The following is a 21,411-nucleotide window of genomic DNA, read 5'->3' as shown; positions in this document are numbered from 1 at the left end:
CGCCTCGGCCTCCCAGAGAGCTAGGATTACAGGCGTGAGCCACTGCGCATGGCGGTATATTTAATTTTTTAAAAAGCCAATGACATATTTCAAATGTACTAAAAGAAAACTATTAATAAAACCAAAAGGTCTTATAAGGCACTTGGAACCAATGTGGAAGGTACTCCAGCACTAACTATTAGTATCTAGCAACACTTTGTGTATTAACACAATTCTTTATCTCCATCTCTACAAGTTAGGACAATATAACTTATGAATCTAGTCACTGTCATAACTCTAGGTCTTTAGGTCGCTAGCAGCTGCTTAGCAGAGCATGTAACAAACAACATGCTGAGATGGGAATAAGGCTGCATTATTCCCATCACCTTTCAAAGTTGTGGTGCTCTTCAGAATCTCCCTAATTAATACACAGTTTTTAAGGTTTTAGCATTTTCCTTTAGGCCTCTGCACATTATTTCTAGATTAAAAACATGGAATATTTCCAGGAGATGCACATTTGGTGGAGGGAGGCCTTCCAAAAGGCTCCCACAGTGGAAATACACACAATCTGATCTAGTCACTCAACAAACAGTAGCCAGAGTGATCTTTTGTAAGTCCTAAATCAGATCATGCCACTCTCCTATTTAAAAGCTTCAAGGAACTCCCCACTGTACTGAGGATAATATTCATATTCCTTACCAAAGCCCTTCTTTCAAGATCTAGCCCCTCCTTATCTTTCCAACTTCATCTCCAATTACTTTCCCTCTACTGGCTGTGACCTCTTGGCTGCTGAAAGATGCCCCAGCCTCGGCCTCTCTCCCCTTGCCATTCCATTGGTGTAGAATGTTCTACACCTCCAGAATCTCCTACTTCTTGTCACTCAGTCTCAGCTCAAACACAACCTTCATAGAAAGAAATCCTATCTACTTCCACCAAACCACCCCATTTTATTGTCACTGTAGGGGTTGTTACTGTCTGAAATGATCTTGCTCATCTCTCTTCCTCTGTAGAATGTGCCATGAGATCAGATACCTTGGCTAAGCCTGATGCATGGTAAGCAATCAATAAATATTTGCTAAAACCAAACCTATAATAAAGGGCAGAGGGACTAAAGTCTTTGGACTCTGCTGGTCCCAAGTTTCAATTATGGGTCTGTATTAGATTTAGTTTACTGTCCTAGAAAATAAGTTTATCTGTTTAATCTGTTTAATATCTGTAAAATGGATAATAGCATCCACTTAGCAGATTATTGTGAAGATTAGCATTACCACATGTAAAGAGTTGAATGGTTCAATAATAAAGGATTTAACATTTGTATTTTATTTTTATTTGCCTGTCACTACTAACTACTGACAAATCTGCTTTAAATAAAAATGTCAACTTAATAACGAAAATATGGATGAGTCTGAATAAATCAATACTATGTTGCCCTGGAAACTAGTGAATTGCAAATACAAATGGACAGAAATAAAAATGGTATGATTTCTAGAGTTTCAAACCAAGGGATAGGTGATGTCTCTATCACTTCTAATCATAAAATGTAACATATCCCATTTATTTTGAGACAAAGATCCAAAGACAATAAACTGTTAAAAAAAAAAAAACTACAGGGACTTATTAATTTACATTAAAAAAGTGGAATAAAGGCAAATATAACAAAAGACACTTATTAGTTAATTTTATTCTCCAGATATGCTTTAGCCAAATCATGTCATAACAAAGACATCACATAGCATGGCCTTTATCAATGCTGAACAAAAAAGTAGTCTTTTTCTCTTCTGCTTTTTTCATTTGAGAAGGAACTATGGTGGCTTATTTATTCGGCAGTAAATGTATGCAATGACACTACCCTTCTAAGATAATGAAAATCTCAAAACAGGTCAAACACTTGAAGTGGTAAGTACTGATTGCATCATGGAGGTACTATGCAACCAGCCTTCTTTGTGCTAATTCTGCAGCTAACAGATTTGGGGAATTAGTTGACAAGGGAAGGGCACTAGAAAAAATGTTATTAACTGAGAAATACAAAAGGGTGGTAGCAAAGAAAAGGTTGTTGGAGTAAAAGTACTAACTGAGAAAAAATAAGGGAAAGTAGCAAAAGTAGAGAAAGCAATTTATATAAGCTAGACTGGTCTGAACTTATTAGGATAAGCCACATGAAGTTACCATGTTTTGTAGGTCAAAAATGGTTAAATGTCAGCATTTTATATGGTTCAAACCAAAACATTTACCAAAACACTTAGGACTCCTTGTTACTACATAATAAATGACATTCCCTAACTCATGCATTAGTTTTATATGCAGGTATAAACTCTGAGTGGCTTGTATTCGGAAACTTTATACAGTAGTGTCCAAAATGGTAACCGTTAGGTGCCAGACTCCATTGTGGACAATAAACTCTTCCATTTTTATAGATTCAAATTCTCGAATTTCTTTGAGTTTCGGAAGGCATCCTCGGTTTCCAGAGAAAGACTGGTACTAAAATTTTAAGGCGGGAGTTTAGAAGTGCTTAAATATTTCAAAGTCTGAATAAAGGCAAGATTCAAGAGGGCATCATGGAAAAGACAAGACACAAAGCTACTCCATAATAACTAATATTTTAACATGTTCAAGAAGACCCTTATGGAGACATAGGAATAAATTTTTAAAATGACAGCAAGTCAGGATATTAAAGCACATAAATAAACCTGTCATTGTAGTGACAATGCACCAGTGAAGTGGGGTGGGAAGATGAAAAGGGGAAAAATTCAGGTAAACATTCTCGTATTTAAAAACAAATGGTGCGTTTGGATAGCTAATGTGATAATTTGAATTACAGCATGTGGTAGTCTAAAAAGGAGTGCTGCAGAGTTGGCTGTGTGCTAGAAGGTGATTGGTTAAGCTTGTTCCGGTACTATTTATGATAACAGAATATCCTGGTCTGCATTTATCAGGGGTAGGGAGATGTTTAAAGAAAGTGAATACTTGTATAGCGATCAAATTGTTACTGAGCAAGAGCTTCAGCCTGCTCCTAATCACCAGGAATTCTTTCTGTTAATTAATCATAAGTTATTTCTATGGTTACTAAAATATTGGGAAAAAAAGAAAAAGAAAGTTATATTATTCTTGCATGATTTTATACCCAAGTTTTACTGTAGTTAAAGAAAATGCATTTTTCATTGCTACTCCATTCGAAAATCACTGGAAATCTGGGGGAGAACTATACAGTATTTTATATAAAAGCCAAAGGTCTCTACTGATGAATGAGTTAAGAAATAAAAAAAAAAATCCTAATTTGGAAAGCTTAATGCCAGAGATCAAAGGAAATATTTTAATTCTCCCAGTAATTTAAATGCTGTATACTCAAAACCCATTAAATTTAAAAGGTTTCTGTAATGTATATGGAAGCACACACAATTTTTTATTCCAAGTATACTTAACTGTATTTTATTTTTATCACATGCCCACCCCCAAGGAACCAGTAGTTGCCTTTTTATTCAGTTGATAATTCAAATATTATTTCTAACACAAATATATGGTTTATCATGCTTATTTATCACTAACTTGGTACACTTCATAATCGCATTACAACCCCACTGTGTACTGAATACCACTTACAGTTCAAACTACTCAAGATAAGCACTGTTACTTTCAAGAGAAGATTGGCAGTAATTAAAGGTCTTATTTAGTAGTTGTTGGTAACCACTTTTTTAAGAAGAAAAAAAACAATAGAAAGTAGCATAGATATATTTAATTTGGTAATTGTATTTTGTTAATGAGATCTATTTTGGACATATACTTTAACTGGGGTTAAAACAAAGATGTGCTAAACTGTTATCAATGCCGTGAAACAGAATGAGATGGAAGTGTTTTATAATTCATCAATGAGAAGAACTGAAACATCTGTGACTTACGTGGCATAAAACTAAATCATACTAGAACACTAATAATAATAATAATAAAAACAACAATAGTACTTTGCACTTACAGAACTCCTTTCAGAGGAATTTCAGAGTGCTTTTTAAAGACATGTTATTTTTCCTTTTTTGAACAAATAAGACAACTAAAGCAAAGAGTAATAACGGTTTGCCCATGCCACAAAGTGAGTCAGCGGCAAACCACGAATAGATTTTCTAACTTGTTCAGTCTCCTGCAATTATATTGTGCAATGATTACTCTGTTAGAGTATGTCTTGCAGGTTACACCCAAAACAGGTATCTCCACATTTCTTGTGGGCTTACTATTTTTTCTCCCCCAGCCCCAGCCTATTAATAGTACTGTTTACAAACCTACATTGCCATCAATATGTGTACCTGTATGCTGTTCAACTGAGGGTCACAGGGGGAGATAAGAGAAGACCAGTCTGCAAAGTCTCTCTGCAGCTCCTCACCTTCCCACCTTCAGGAGAGCTATGTGGAGCTGGCCTCCAGACATTTCAAGATATAATAAAGGCTAGCCAACCAAATTACAAATTTGGAGTATGGGGAGAAATTCAAAGATAGTAAGGTCATTCAAGAGCTACAACTGTGAATCACTAGAAAAATCTGCAGGCAAAATGGCCAGCTGCTATTATATGTATATAGGTTCTGGAGGGCAAGGAGTGGGCCTGGGCAGAAACAGTCCTCATTTGATATAAAGGTTTAGACTTTTTAAATTGATTCCACTAATATGGCAGAGCACCAAGTTTGATTTATATAACCTAAAGGTTTGAACAAAGAAATTTCTAGGCTGGAATTTATGTAATCTCCTGGAGATGCATATCACAGCCTAACTCTATTAGGAATTGTCAGAAAGTAAGAAAATTAAGGTGGGAAATTAAGTCTGTGTGGAGTCAGGAGATGGCATGGACTAAATGATGAATGTATGGATACATAGATGGAAAATTTTTTATGATCCTGTTGGAGGGTACAATGGGAAATTAAATAGCAGTGAAAAAGAGATAGAAAGTGCTCTATTCTAGAAAACATTAATTTCACATACCATTTATTAGGTTCCTATCATGAGCAAGTTGCCATCAGACATACAATAATGTATCAAGCATGGTCCCTGTCCTCAAAGAGTTATAATGCAAAAGGGATAGTGCTTAAGAGCTAGAGGAGTTCAGAGGACAAAGAGATCACTTCTGGCTGAGAGGCCTTAAAGTATGACTAGAATACCAACAGGTAGAGACTGGGATAAGGTTGGCTCATCAAGGCAGAGAAAACCACAATCCTCCAAAGGATGTGACCAAAGTGGTGTCAAGGCCTGCTCAGGGACTGGTGAGGGGTCTAATCTACAGGTACCAGGGAGGTGCAGTCCAAATCCTTCTGGGCAAAAAAGGGCAATCTGAGACTGTTTTCTAGCTTCAGGATTGCAAAACTGGTAAATGAGGCCAGTCAAGCAATTTCTGCCAGATACCCCAGCTAAGCCCAAGAGGTGATCGTAGTACTCAGAGATATCCTTCTCAAGCCTCTATTACTACCATCCTGTCCCAGACCAGTTGGGGGACAAGGCAACATTATAAACCGGCAGAAGGGCTGCTCCACCCAGGATCCAATCAGCTGGGACTCAAGGTAAGTAGAAGAGGACAGGAGGTGGGAAAGGTCCTAGAAATCCAAACCACGGAGGCCCATAAATGCCACATTAGGGTTAGCCTCCACCTTAATACCATCCCAGTTACCCATCCAGTCTCCTCAAGGATTTCCCCATGTTCCCCAACAGCCTTTTCCTATTTTTATAATGAAAGTTAATGGAGAAAATGACGTGCTTTTTAGCCAATTTTGTTGAAATGCATTTATTTCATCTTCAGTTTGCTCATTACCAGAAAACACTTCCTTCTTGCTTACTTTTCCCTAGCCTATTTTTTTCTTCACTTTATTTCTGATGCTATATTAGCTCATACAATACCATAAATGCTTCTTCCTTTATCTAGGAAATAATTCTTGTGTTTGATTTCATTTTCCTTTCTACTATCTATTTAAATTATCTAGATGCCACTCAGTCTCCCTTTCTGTATCAAAGTCAAACGATGCATATTTGACAAAAAGCAATATTAAAGTTTGAAGAGTTTCACTCACTCACTGTGGATGTGCACTGGAATCACCTGTGGAGCTTTCTAAATACACAGCTGCCTGGACCTTACCCCAGATTTACTGACTCAGATATCTGGCTTGTGGATTATTCATGTTTCACCTTCTTCCATTAAGTACAGAGAACCGAGAATTAAATTTATCTTTTTAAATATACTTCTCACATAAATGCTATTTCAATAAATAAGAAAACTAAAAAACAATTATCAAGATATATTTAAGCTCCTTGAGAGTCAGGACCATGCCTTTTTTATACTGTAAGCATTCAGTAAATGTGAATCAAGCACTTACTACATGTCTGGTGTTGTGCTACATGCTGGGGATACAAATCTGAACAAAACATGGTCAGTGACAGGCTATAGAACCAATTCGAATACAGTAACTCTAAGTACTATTGATAGTGGTTTAGACAAAGCGTTGTTCTCAGAAGTAATAAAACCAACTGACATTTACTGCATGCTTACTGTCCTAGGCATGCTACACACTGCCAGTTTAATGTCCTAGGCGTTTTACATATTACCCTGTTTCCATATTATCCTGCTGAATTCAGAACCCTATGAAGTAGGTGCTATTCTCATTCTTGTTTTATAGACAGGGCAGTACAGGCACTCCAGGGTTATTTATGTAGTAAGAGGTAGAAAGCCAAAACTTGCACTGGGCATTCTGGCTCCAGAGCTTGAACTTTTAATCACTACCCTATATTGCCTTTGAGAAGCCCAGGTCAGTGCCCCTCGTGTTCAACAAATGCTAGCAGAAGGAAGTAACAAAACAACAAATATTTACAAAGCACTCACATAGTATGCCTGAAGCTCCTCCTTCCTAAAACTCCTGAACACTACAGGCTAGAACCTTTGAATGCTTGCATGATTTCTTAAAGCCTGGGCAAAAGACAAATGTTATCTTTCCCTCCACTTCAGTAATGGAATCAGAAGTTAGGTTTTGATAGCTAAACCTTAAATCCATCACTTCGCTTCTCTGTTCCTCTAGTTTCTATGAGCTTACATCATTTTGGAGCCAAACTAAAAATGACGTTTTGAGGACACTGCTTCCAAGAATTTCCCACATGCCTTAGCATGTTACAGTGACACTCTGCTGCAATGAAAAAGATATTTCCTTAGAATTAGGTGAGAAAGAAAGGCAAATCTAAAGAGATGATATTTCAGGTTGAAAGAATGAAAAAAGTTTCCGGATTCAGAGCTAAAGCCTGCTGCCAACAGCTTATTTTGTTCCCAAAGATCAGCACACAAAAGTTTCACAGAGCTGGAGGGAAAAGATTTGGATGCTAAGTTAGATGGGGGGCGGGGGGAATGATTCCCATCATTCCTTTGGGAGCAGTACAAAAATAACAAAACCTCTATAAAAGAGATGAGCAAGTCGGCTGTGAAAGGAATGACCCCTTACATATAGGGAAAGCAATTTGCATGTACAGATCTCATTGGTATAAATGACCTCCTTCAAAGAGTGAAAACCTCAATGGAAAGCCACTATATACCCATGAAAAGCTTTGCCGGCTATTTGTTGAGCTGTATACAGACTAACAAACAGGAGTGGTTAACCTGGCGCACCATGCACTATAGAGATATTTTTTTTTAAGTAGGCTTAGTCAGCTAATCTTGTTGAGATTTCTCTCATACTACTGATTTCTTATTCTCAAAATAAATTAAGAGGCTTCATTCAAAATTCCCTGTGGTCTACCAGCTTGAGTTTGTTGGGTGTCTTTGATTGTCTCTTGTCTTTAGATTCCCTGCCTTGTCTCTTTAGATTTTGCTGTGCCCTTTGGTATTTCCCGTTAGTCCATGTCTGGAATAGCTAATTACATGGTAGTGTAATTCCTGCCGTACAACAAGGACTAGCAGAACCTTGCTAATTCACACCAATGACTGAAAGATTCCTGTGTAAGTTACTGAATTATGCAAATGAGCAATAAGTGAAGAAAGATGATTCAAAATTGTATTTCATTCATTTATTTTGACAAGTGTAGTTTAGTCTTAATTATTTTGAAAATTTCTTTGTAGCATACTAATAAATTTACTGTGGCATATTTGTTAAAAGTGATGAAATGCCTTTAGTAACAGAGACCAGAGTGTGCTCTGTTGAAGAATTTCCTGAAGATAGACTAGGGTTCAAACTCTCTTTCATCCTGGATTTTACTGACTTTTCCACATTGACTTTTTTTTGCTAAGACAATATATATTATACCAATACAACACTGAAATTAGTTCAGCAGTAAAGATTTACTTCATAAGTCCTACATATGTTCAAACTTTCACCATGATGATAGTGAAAGTTTTTAAAAAAAGAAAAGAAAAAAACTAGTCATGCTTTCAGTAAAACATTTTTATATTCTATGGTCATAATGCTAACATAACTTTATTTTTATCTTCTATATACAACTTGTTTGGTCTGTCATTTACCTCTTTTAATTCCTATTTCTGTTTTGTCTTACCACATTTTCCTTTAAAGATGTCTGTGTTAAGATAAGTGAATATATCACAGTATGTAACATTTTCATGTCAAAATACTTACATTATTATATTCTGAGTAAATTATTTAAGATAGGAAAACACCGGCCGGGCATGGTGGCTCAAGCCTGTAATCAATCCTAGCACTCTGGGAGGCTGAGGTGGGCGGATTGTTTGAGCTCAGGAGTTCGAAACCAGCCTGAGCAAGAGCGAGACCCCGTCTCTACTAAAAATAGAAAGAAATTAATTGGACAACTAAAAATATATAGAAAAAATTAGCCGGGCATGGTGGCGCATGCCTGTAGTCCCAGCTACTCGGGAGGCTGAGGCAGAAGGATCGCTTGAGCCCAGGAGTTTGAGGTTGCTGTGAGCTAGGCTGACGCCACGGCACTCACTGTAGCCCAGGCAAAAGAGTGAGACTCTGTCTCAAAAAAAAAAAAAAAAAAAAAAAAAAAAAGATAGGAAAACACTGTGATACACTTTTGACAGATGTATCCTGTAAGATGGATCAATTTCTTTCAAAGTACCACTGCTGGTTATAGAGGGGAATGAAGAGAGAATGCCCTTCCAGCTTACAGTCCTGGGTTTAAAGCTTCACATAGATCAGTCTCTTTATAAGCACTTTGAGACTAAACTTTGAATGCAGATATGCTTTAAAATCATGATGCATTTGTCAAACGCGGTTCTTTGACTTATAAGAGCTAGATAAGCAATAGAGCACTTAAAGAAAAGTGAGAAAGAAAATTTAGCCTCAAACTACAAGACTGCATCTGTGTCTATTAAAATCTCACCCACTCTTTTTTTTATTTCAGCATATTATGGGGGTACAGATGTTTAGGTTACGTATGTTGCCCTTGCCCCCCCCCCAAGTCCGAGTTTCAAATATGTCCATCCTTTGGGTGGTGCGCATTGCACTCTTTGTGTATGCATATACCTGCCCCCCCCCCCCCCTCCCCCCTGCCCAACATCCAATAGATGTTATTCTTATGTGTGCACTTATGTGTTGATCAGTTAATACCAATTTGATGGCGAGTACATGTGGTGCTTGTCTTTCCATTCTTGGGATACCTCACTTAGTAGAATGCGTTCCAGCTCTTTAAGGCCCAACTCAGATTCCATCTCCACCAAGAAACCTTTCCTGAGGTATATGCTGAGATCCCTCAGCACTTCATACCATTCCCTTGTATTTGAGTTATCTGCCTTCAGGCTGAAGTTTCTCTACTAGATTAAGACAGAACAGGGTAGCTGTGACATAGCAGAGAGAACACTGGGCTCTTACACTCCCCAAGCTTTGCTGCCTTGGAAGGGTCATTTCATCTTTCTGAGATTGTTTTCTTATCTGAAAATGTCAACTACGTATCCCTATTCAATGGGACTGTTTATGAAAAGTAAAAAATGGATGTGAATGTTTTCCATAAGAAGTAAAGTCCTGTAAAAAGTAGGTGTTTAGAGGGTGACTGCACGGATAAGCAAATAGTCAGAAGTGTTATTACCTCTAGCAGCAATATCATACAGGGTGGAGACTCAACAAATCCCCACTGAATGAAATGGGGGGGGGTGCAGGGCACGAGGAGGGGACAAACAGAGAATAACAAACTAACACACAGACCTGGTTTTGTGACCTTTTTACTAAGTTTGGTTTTACAATAATTTCTTAAAACAAGAAAAGTACATCAGTGTCTAAAATTACCCTTTTGTGAGCTGGTTTAAGCCTTAAGTTCTAAGGGATGGTGTTAAGGTTCACAGGGCTCACAGATCAAGGAGAGAAGGGTTTCCTAGGGCCTTTACACAGGAAGAATGCAATCAATGTTAATTCAATTTAACTCAATGACAGCCTACTAATTCTGTCTATTACTGTCCTGTTGGCCACAAGGTAAGAGAATGCAGATGGAGCTGAATAAATTCTGACAACTACACGAAGAACTACTTTAAGAATGAGTCAAATTGACGGGTTTTCTTTGTGTATGAGGGGTAGCATAATATGGACGCAACAGTACAGCATAAAATAATAAATGGGGAGCTACAGGGTAAATGGAGACATCACAAGGACATTATTAGATTTCAAAAGTTATGGTTAATTTCCTTAGATAATTATGAAGAATTTAAAGAATTATTGAGGATAACGAAGACATGCCGATTTATATGAAAAGCAAAAAAGCAAAGCAAAACAACAAAAAAGTTTAAACATTGTCAGTTACAAAATTAAATCTCGTCTGTAATTGGAAGGATGAGGATTAAGCAAATACCTACCTTTTAACCACTAAAAGCTATTCTGGCACGACTCAAACAACTGGTAAAAAATAAAATACCAACCACCGAAACAAAAACAAAACATTAAGAGGATACATGTGAGGCAATGCTGTCTCACAGAGGGAGCATAAACACTTCTGAAACCATGACAAGAAATGTTATCACAATAGAGCTAAGGCAAATAAGAAATGATTAAGAAATTAAATTTTGGGCTAAGTAAATGGGACAAGATTCCCAAGAGGAAAAGAATATGCATTTAAAGATAACTCCTAACTACTAGAGAAAAATAACAGAGTCAGACTAAATCTGTTTAAATCCCAAACATCTCCAAGACCATAAAACAATTCTGGATGACTACAAATCCTCTAATTTGCTTGAAGCAAATGAGATTGGCATTTTCATACTATTCATTGATTTTTTTTTTAATTCACATGTTAGAAATTTCAGTTAGTTTAAAAAAGTCACGAACTCAGTAACTGATAAAACCACAAAGAGTGCTTCTTTAGAAAGTTTTAAGAAAAAAATGGAATGTCATCTATTTCTAAGACTACAGAGCTGAACCTTTTAATGTTTAAGGCTGCATTTTTAAAAGAGGTAACTGTTATATATTTTAAGTGGCTGTTTCAATACATTTGTAGTGAGAAACACTAACTTGGGGGAAATAAAATTTAGTGTAACTATATCTAACCCCAAATGCTTTATTTAGGTTATGTGGTAACGGATTATATATAGGTATTATACAAATATTGATAATTTGATATTCATTCCTGAAACTTATAATACATTCTATCATGATACTTACTCTTTTCTCTGCCATGAGTATTATAAGCCCTTTCCTCCTAATTAATGTGCAATTAATTCAACCAACCTCCAATTAGTCTTCTACAACATTACCCCACTTAGACAATAAAGCAGAGTCTCTAGACTGGGTTTTAAACCTGGGCTAAAATAGACTCCTACAGACCAAAAATGGTTCCGGGATTTCTCTTTGTAGTGTAATTTAGATGTCATATCTAATTTGCTGTCATGACTATTGTTTCACTGTGCAATTTGTATGTCGTTTTGAATGGTAAAGGCATCATAGCTTTATTGAATTAAACCTTCTGTCTTTATTTAGGGTCTGATGTTACATGTTTGTGCGTTTATGTTTATGTCTCAAAAGCTGCTTTTGACATCAAGTAGTAGAAAAAGAATATGCTCTTTTGATATGTTTGCTCATATCTTAGCAAATATAAACACGAACTGGAAAAAAACCTTCTCCAAACTGAAGAAACAGAATATTGAATATTATTATTATTGCTTTTAAAGGAACAGATAGCTAAATAAGCCATTCACATTATAGAATTACAGCAGACCTGGCTGTTTTGCAACCTAAGGGCCTTGATTGTCAATTCTATTAATCAATTATTTCCTAAGAAAGAACTGCCCTGTCCATTGACAGTTTTTGTGATACCTAGTCAAACATTTAGATATTATTATTCTTACTACAACTCCATAATCACAAAGAAATTAAAATACTTTCCAACTTTAATTCACAAGGGACAAAGTCCATCGTTACCACAATACTCAGTTTAGTGTTGGTCTGTTGGCAGTTGTCCTTCTTGTCCTGGCCTATGAGTTCAAGTTCTAAACTGAAGTCATAACTAAGAAGATTAACCATGGAAAGCCTTCCATTAGACCATTGGAATAGCCTTTTAAATAATTTTTGGTGCATGAAATTTCATAAAGTTTTTGCTAGATAATTACACTTCCTGATTTTGTAATTAGTGGAAGTACATGCAATTACATAATAATTATGATAGTAATTACGTAATTAAGATGTATAATTATGTAGTAAAAAACATCATGGAAATAAAACCATCTACTGTGTAAGCACAATACATTTTAAAAGTAAATTCACTAGCTTAACTGTTTAAAAATACTTTTCTTCAAAATAAAATGATTAGCTCACATTATGATCTAACTGCTTGAGAACCGTTTAATTTTTTTCTCAATGATGATAGGGTATTTTTTAAGAGTACATGAAAAAAGTCTTATCATTTTTTCCACTCAAAAAATGACAATATGTTTTGGAAATGAAGACCATCAATCACCACATTATCACCTAGATACTGCGACATCGATGCACTTGTTTGTGTTGCTGTACTTGTCACTACAAAAGGGGAAAGGAACCTGCCCATTGAAAAGGTATAACAGGAAATGATTTTATAAAACAAGTAACAGTCTGTTATCAGAGCTAGCCTCTAAGTCCCTTTGTACATAAAAGTGCAAAAGTTGAGTGCATATTTGCAGGAATGGGCTTAAAGAAACGATATATAGTTAGAATCTGAAAGTGTGCTGCCCAAATATATGGCAACTTTCGCATACTACTTTAGCTATCTTAAAAAGGATGGCAGAAATGTACAAAGACAAGACACCTCAACTTACGGGCAAAGCAACAAAGGTGATGATATCCTGGAAAATGTAGTTTCTCCTTTGTCACACTGTAAAGTCATCTTTAGTTAAAAACTAAACAAAAACAAAAGTGGCAGTGTTCAGAGAGAAAAAGCAGTGTTAAGAGGCTCCCTGTTGCCATTGGAAAATATCAACTTTGTCATTCTTGTTGTGAGCATAAAAACAGCACAGAAAAGTCAGTGATGGTAGAAAAAAAAGTAAATTTCAAAGTAAACTTTTTAGTGGCAAAATATAAGAAACAATCTTTTTCCATTAAAAAAAATCTAGTTGAATGCCTTGAAATCTTCACGAACATCTAAATCGTTGTAATGAGGCCCAGAATGCAGTGACTGGGTGAAACTTCACTCTGGGCACATAGAGAGTGGCCCTTATATGAAGTGGGTGTAGAACTACATTCCAGTTCTCCCTTTTATAAGCCACTAATCTCGAGAAGCTGAAAGCTATTTTGAAAATCCTAATTTACTTCTCCCGTGTTCCTTCTAGTTAAGAAGAAACAAAGTGGAAGAACTCATGCTTTCCTGCTTCCCCCCGCCCCCACCAGCCCTTGTCAGGCTACTACATTTTTAGTCTAATTACAGAATATATTTCAAAAGACCAGGTTGTGATACGAATTCTACTGTAAACATGAGCAGGACTTCTGTGGCCTGCTCCTTTGTCATTTTAAAGTTTTACTAAAAGGATGACCCTAATTAATGAATGAATAAAATGGAAGTAGGCTTTAGTTATTAAGAGGGGAGAATGTCTTAGGATCAGTGCTTCTCAAAGTTTAATATGCCAAGAAATCACCTCGGGATGTTGTTAAAATGCAGATGATGATGCAGTAGTAGGTCTGGGGAGGGTCTGATATTTTGCATTTCTAACGAGCTCGAAGGTGATGCTATGCTGCTGATATACGGATCACACTGGGAGTAACAAGGCCTTAGGTTTGACTTGGAAAAAAAAAGTGCATGCAGAAAAAAGCTGGTTTGGGTTCATTTGTGTTATTTTCTCCCTCAATTGTTAAATTAACTGAATAATTATTTCAAGTTGAGTAAAATTCTTTATAAAATTTTAGTGCTTATAATGTTTTCTTGTTATAAAAGCAGTACATGCTCAGAGTACATAACTTAGAAAGTACATATAAAAAATTCTAGTGTTCCTTACTAATTTTCCTGCCTTCCATATACATCACAAATTAGAATCATAATGGTTACCTAGTTTTGTACTTTATTATATTGTATTTCCTTATGTCATTAAAAATTTAAACTACATAACATCTAACAATGACAACCCTCCCAAGAAGCTCAAGATTATATGAGCCACTTTACTATCAAAATTCTTTATGTATCTTTACAATCACTTCCTAATCATAAAGAGAGAGCTAACTATGTCCTCAACTGCTAAGTTAGGGACCCCGACCATAAAAATTCCCTTAAGCTAATCAAAGAAACAGTTAAAAAAAAAAAAAACTCAGATCATTTATTTGTAAGAAAATGAAACAAAAGATGAAGTTTAAAGTTATTCATCTCAAAATCTGTTTTTCTAAAGAAAATTGTTTTTCACAATTATAAAAATATGATTTTAAGAAGAGCAAACAGATTCTTATAAGAGTTTCTATTTACTTTTATATGTATTTGGTAGGTACGAATTGTTTTCTGTGTGCTTTACCTGTTATTAGTTATAAAAAACAGAAAAAGCTTGTCTCTAAAATTCAGCAACAGTTTTTCAGTGGAATAACTCAAACCAATGAGCTTCAAAAAGTGTCATAAGAAGAAATGGACCAGATAGGCGCTCCCTGATACAGCCTTCTTTTTAATTTCTAAGGATTTAACAAAGTAAATTCTAAAGATGTCAACTGGTTTAGAGAGGACTCCAGGGGCTCTTTACTTCTTTTATTTCAGTATTTCTAGCAATGATTAAACTTTTCTGCTTTCACTTCAACAGTTTAGGAAATATAGTAGAAATCCTTAACATTGAAAAGTGACCTGTCTATGGTCAGGTGTGGTGGCTCATACTTATAATTACAGCACTGTGGAGGCTGAGAAGGGAGGATTGCTTGAGGCCAGGAGTCTGAGGTTGCAGTGAGCTATGATGACGCCACTGCACTCTACCCTGGGCAAGGAAGCAATAATCTGTCTCAAAAAAAAAAAAAAAAAGGACCTGTCTTGAGACTCTCAGAAATCTCCAGATTCCCATATATACCAAAGCATAAAATTTCTTATATAAAATTCTTATCTTCTGGTTTAAAAAAATATTCTACTTTTAAAGATCCTTTTCAGTACTAGCTGTTGTCTGTCTTTCTTTTGGAGACCATTTTCTACAAAGTAATACAATTATTTCTACTTCATGAGCGTAACTATTTAGCTGATGTGGAACACAGAACAGGACCCTGTGGCAGTGTCGGTGAGTTGTAGTCAGCTTGGCTCACTCACTAGTTAAATGACCTGACATTCTTTCAGTTCAATTCAAAATTGGTATCAGCAAAATGACAGATGCAACATGCCACTTGCCTTCAGTATCACTTGCAAAGAATTGAAGCAACAGACATTAAATCTGCAAATGCCTAGGAACCTTAGTAACTTCAATTTATGGCACACCTGAGTCAAGCCAAGCAATACAGGGGTTCTAGAACTTTACTTCACACTGCTTTCCACTCATGGACAGATCTGTTTCCTAGGACTAATTTCTCCAAAATCCTTGAAATTGCTTGTGTGGCCTTATTTTCCACTAAGAATTCATTCACCAAATATTAAGTGAGCTAGCTACAATGGGCAAAGCACAGATAAACAAGCTACAACCCTCTCCCTCAACGAACTTAGTGGAAGAGAAAGTAAAATAAGACAATTCAGGATAAGAACTAAGAGAAGGGCACTCACAGGGTGCAATGGGAATGCAAAGGAAGGAAATTTTTATTTACGTAACTAAATTTCTTCATCAATATAATGGTCACAATCCACTGCTGTCTCACAGGGCTATTGTGAAGACCCCTGTGTTACACATGTGAAAGGATAGCAGGAAACCATAAAGTACTTTACAAAAGGGACAGGTTAGTTCTGGGCACTAATGAAAAACTAATGAAAACCATGAAATGCCTACAGATGTTACCATCAGGCCTAAAGAAAAGACACAACAAGAAACCTAAAAGTTCAAGGAAAAAAAAAAAATAAAGCAGGTAAACTCAAGAGGGGAAGTGAATGTGAGATTTCACCTGGTTGAGAGGAGGGTGCAAGGAGCACTGCAATCTTTATAGGAGCAGCTCGGGAGGCTAGGGCACTCCAGCCTGCCCACAGCCCTTTTTGAGAAACAGGGTGACCTGAAGAACAGTCCATTGAGGCCTGAAGAGACTCCTGTTGAGAAGTCAGGCTTCCTAATAGATGCTTCTCATCAGGTTAAATCGCCATTTTTAGCTAGCCTCTATGCTGCAACTCCATTTCCTGTCTTCAGCAGTCCTAAATCCTAGTGTTCCAATTCTGGCAGAGACAAATGCAACATGTTCAAAAGGGGGTTATAGAAAAATCCACCAAGTAGGCCATCAGTATGGACTGAACTGTGTCCCCCTAAAATTCACACTGAAGGGGAATTGAAGTCCTAATTCTTTGTGCCTTAGAATGTGACTTATTTGGAGATAGGGCCTTTAAAGAATTAACTTTAAATGAGGTCATTAGGGTGGGACCTAGTCAAATATGACTGATGTCCTCATAAAAAGAGATTAGGTACAGAGGGAAGACCATGTGAAGACACCGGGAAAAATGGCCATCTGCCAGCCAAGGAGAGAGGCCTCAGAAGAAACCAACCCTGCCAATTCCTTGATCTTGGACTTCTAGCCTCCAGAAATGTGAGTAAATACTTGTCTGTCGTTTAAGCCACCCGTCTGTACCACATTGTTATGGGAGCCCTAGCAAACTAATCAACCATCCTTATTACAAATAGCTGACACAGAATAAGAGGAAATAAGCATCTGCTAAGAGAGAACAGGAACAGAAAACAAGTTTCTTTCTAGAAATAAAGAAAGATAATACGCTTAAGTGAAAAGGCAGTTAGTGGTGCTGTTTCCAAAATAATATTTGACCACATTGGTGATGACACTCAGGCCATACCGTACTTCGCAGCTGCTGAATCTGTCTTTCCTCAACAGACCCTAAGCTCCTCCAGGGCAAAAAGTGTTTACTGTCCACCTTTGTTCCTGACATGAGGGATGGCACTCAACACATGACAGAAACTATCTATCTATCTATCTATCTATCTATATAGTTTTTACTGTTGCTGAATAAACAAAAAAAGGTTCAGTTGAGAAGAGCAAGAGATATTTTTTCCTCCTGTGTTTTTTAAGCAGACTTAATTTAGACAACTGGGCAAAGATTTGAACTGACTCAGGTTTCCCCTGAACTGTTCACTTATCCCTACTCAGGCCAACACACCATGGGATGAGGCGGTCAAATGGGACCATTTCATGCTGCCATCCTGGAAATGGATTTTTATTTCATATATTGCCACTATATTCCTCTAAAACCTCCTTTGGATCCATTATGCCATCTGTGTACATTCTGGAGCAGTTACAATAATAATGCCGCAGCCCCACAGAAATAAGATTTTAAAAAATGTTATGTAGTTACAGTGAATATGCAGTAAACACTTCACCAAAGTGAATAACAGTTCTTTACCGTTTTAAAGGAAGGGGAAAAATACCAAACGGGGTTAATTCACATTATGGACTAATGGCCTGTAAACTTTCATTTGAAAGCAAAGCACAGAAAAGGCTTTGACAAGAGCTACTTTTCACTGTAAAAATAAACCTCTTTCAAATAATTTGTACGTGTTTTTCCAAGTCAAATTGCCAAGTTTCAAACAAAAATTAAAACCACCATCCAGTTACAACCCTAAAATGTGGGCTTTACAATGGAAATGGTAAAACAATCTTAGTGAAGGAAATGTTGCTAGGTACTGACAGTAAAGGAGAGTCTACAGTAAATACTTCATACACCAGTTACAGTGCATTTGTTGACAGATGATACATAGACCCCATTCTCAATAATATAACTGTGGGTAACGACTGTCATTTTTCACAGGACTTCTGATGTTAACATCCACTGGTGTTCTGGCCTTGGTCCAAATTGAATAAATATATTTGCCCTCTGGTTCCCACAGATTTTAAATTCATTTTTACAGCAGGTTTTCTTTGAATAGCAAATCAGAAGAGATAATTTCACTCCAATTTATAAAGTGAGAGAATTTTAGATATGTCACATTATTTTAAATGTATGGCATTTCCCCCTATAATTGTTCTCCTCTGGACTATGAGAATGTTCTTGTTCCCCACTTGTTCCTTATGGATTACAACTGTATTCAATTCCCTTTTATTCAGAAACCATCCTACTGATCTGAGTACCCAGGACAGGGGGTTCTCAAACTTGGTTGCATGTCAGAATTATCTGGGGGGATTTTCTAAAAGTATAGCTTCCTAAGTCTATCCTACACCTTCTGAATTAGAATCTCTGGGCATAGGGTCCAGGGATTTGGATTTTTAATATGCCCCAGGTGATTCTTAGGAGAGAGCTTATCAGACATGTGTTAGAAAGCCTCTGCTTTTGGACTATTGGTAAGCAAGACCTAGAGTTTCAGTTTATATCCCACTACTAACAAATACCCTAATACCATTTAGCATTACTACATGATGTGAAAATGTCCTGAGCATGTAAATTTCATCTAATTTACTTATTTCCAAACTGTAATTTAGGAACAATAAATAAGCAGAAAGAAGCTCAAAGAAAAATACTCTCAATAGGTAAAATTCAATAAATAAAAGGGCTCTTGGAACATTTCGTGAAGTTCCTTCTGTCAGACACGTACAATTTGTATTCTTGTTGTTTGTTTTCTTTAGCCCTCTGTCATGTAAAAGAACCTGTCAATAATTCACTTAGTGCTGTTTTTGCCCTGAACTACTGGGTAGTGTATTTATTGAAGATAACAGCAAAAAAGCGTGCGATTATTAAACTTGTGGAAATAAGGCTATAGTAAACCTAGAGTGTACAGATCCTGTCAATACTTTTCCCCTTTGGCCAAGCAAGAGGCTTCCAAGCAGCTGCTTATTCCCTCTTATTTTCCGGGGGAGCAATGTGCACTCCTCGATGTTCTCTAAGAAGCTGGGCTAAGTCTCCAGTGACTTTCCAGATCACTCCTCTACACGTCTCCAAGAGTCACCAGACTTTTTGAAAGCTGCTGATCGTGTCAGACTGATTCAGCCTCTCAGATAAGGATTTTAGAGCTGTATGGAAGAGGATTCTAACTCCTCAGAGTCTAAGTACATATAGGAAACAATCTAGGATGGCTAGATACAGAAAGAAGTAATGGGGCAGCAGGTTCTAATATACTGATAACCAAAAGAGGTAACAGACCTGACAGAAATAGACATTGTATTCATTCATCATAGAATCACAGTACTTAATTTCCTCAACTTATAACTGCCTCTAAGGAAAGGTCCTTATGGTTAAGAAAAACATCTATAAATGATATCACAGGTAAATATGGGCTGGACGTTAGCCAGGAATAGAAGTTCTAAAACCTAGTTATTAATGGAGAGAAGAAATTTCTTCCCTATATAAATTTGACTAATTCATGGAATATATGCTGTGGAGATAGCCTAAGTCCTTGTTGAACATCTAAAGATAAGATACTAATATCTGAACCAGCTTCTCCATTAGTTGTAAAATGTTTTATATCCAAGGACAGTAAAACCACATAAGTCAAGACATTTTAAAAAATAATTTCGAGCCTATCTTGTGGATGGAAAAACAGAAGTCAATTACAACTGGAATTGAAAACAGTGAGACCAAATCAAGGGCAGCATGGGGATTATTATGTGAGGAAATCCAGCAATGTTTGTAGGTTTTTATATGCCTCCAGCCCTAAAACCGACCAACAAAACACTGAATTGATATTCGCTGACAAACAACATAAACACTCTGTAGGTAACTAATAAGAAAAATGTGTAAATTTGCCTCTTTTATTTTTTACAGGTAATAGAAAAGTTGTCAATGTGATTTTCAGGTAGGAGAAAAAAACATGCACTTGTCATGGCCTTTTCAAATACTTTAAGTTATGTAACAAAGCCTTTCCAAGACCCATTAAGTCCCACAGTGCCTGCAAGTCTTGTATAAGGAAATGCCAGGTGCAGAGGGTTCCAGGCAGCACCTGATCATATGGGCTGCAGTGCCCATACACTCTCTTAGGATGGAGTCAATAAAAGAACTCCACCCCATTCCTCTCTTTCAAAATGAACCTAGGCTTTTAGTGAACAGCAGAGACACACTCCAGGTCTATTTTTTTGTGGTAATATCTGGTTTTTGTAGGCCCAATGATCATGTTCCCTATGCTTACTTTATTATAATTACTAAACTCTATAGAAAATAGCATTTTCAAAATATAGCATTTAAAGAGTCCTTTTTGTACTGTTCCTCCCCAAAAGCCTTGCTTCAATAGAGAACAATGTGAGACAGGCCATGGGGGCCAAAGCTGGGGATTCCTATGCCGCCGCCCCTCATGCAGGGGATCCCTGTGTTCATATAGGCCACCGCGGCCTACTTCTGAGACAGCAACGTGATGCTGTGTGAACAGCCTGACACAGTAGGCCTGGCTTTTATGATGCAAATTTCCACTTTAAACTCGAAGGTAATTACAGTATTTTAACGTACCTTTCTCATGATCGGTAATAAGTTTCTCCAGTGCACAGTCCACATCAAAAATGTACCGGTAAAAGCACAGCTGGGTGTACAGGGACTTGTCAGAATACTGCAATATAACAGAAAATAAATGAATACTACTATTGGGGAGGGTGGGGAGTGATAGATCATTCTCAGCAGAGTGTATTCCCTAATTTCAACTTCCATATCAAGCAGCATTTTTTTAAGAAAGGGGGTAAGAAGGAGAGAATCATACTAATGGTTTGTCCCCCTCATATAACATACATACCTTTCATAATTCAGAATAAATCCTGCTACTTCGATCATAGATTACTACTTGCGAAGCTGCAGACTGATTACTCCTGCTGTCAAAAAACTGATTTTGTCAAATTGTAAATTCCTATGCATCGGGGACAATTTGCACTGTTAATTGGGAAAAGTGGTATGGTGCTTCCTAACTGGGACCTGTCCATGCAAGCAGGAAGTTAAACAATTTCTGAAAACTGTTTAACACATATTGCTATATTATGAGCCCAATTTTATTGGCTCATAATTGGCACCACA

General features: G+C 36.9%; 1 protein-coding gene across 1 annotated transcript in view; it reads right to left on the bottom strand.

Annotated features, from left to right (window-relative positions):
• POLA1 (polymerase (DNA directed), alpha 1, catalytic subunit) overlaps positions 1–21,411 on the bottom strand; it is a 280,574-nt gene that overhangs the window by 40,546 nt on the left and 218,617 nt on the right. The window contains exon 36 of the mRNA XM_012656317.1: positions 20,860–20,956. Coding sequence (XP_012511771.1) covers positions 20,860–20,956 — 97 coding nt within the window. The remainder of the gene's footprint in view (positions 1–20,859; positions 20,957–21,411) is intronic.

Source organism: Propithecus coquereli, unplaced genomic scaffold, assembly GCF_000956105.1.
Source record: "Propithecus coquereli isolate 6110/MARCELLA unplaced genomic scaffold, Pcoq_1.0 Scaffold50, whole genome shotgun sequence".
Classification (NCBI taxonomy): domain Eukaryota; kingdom Metazoa; phylum Chordata; class Mammalia; order Primates; family Indriidae; genus Propithecus; species Propithecus coquereli.
This window is presented reverse-complemented; position numbering and strand designations above follow the sequence as displayed.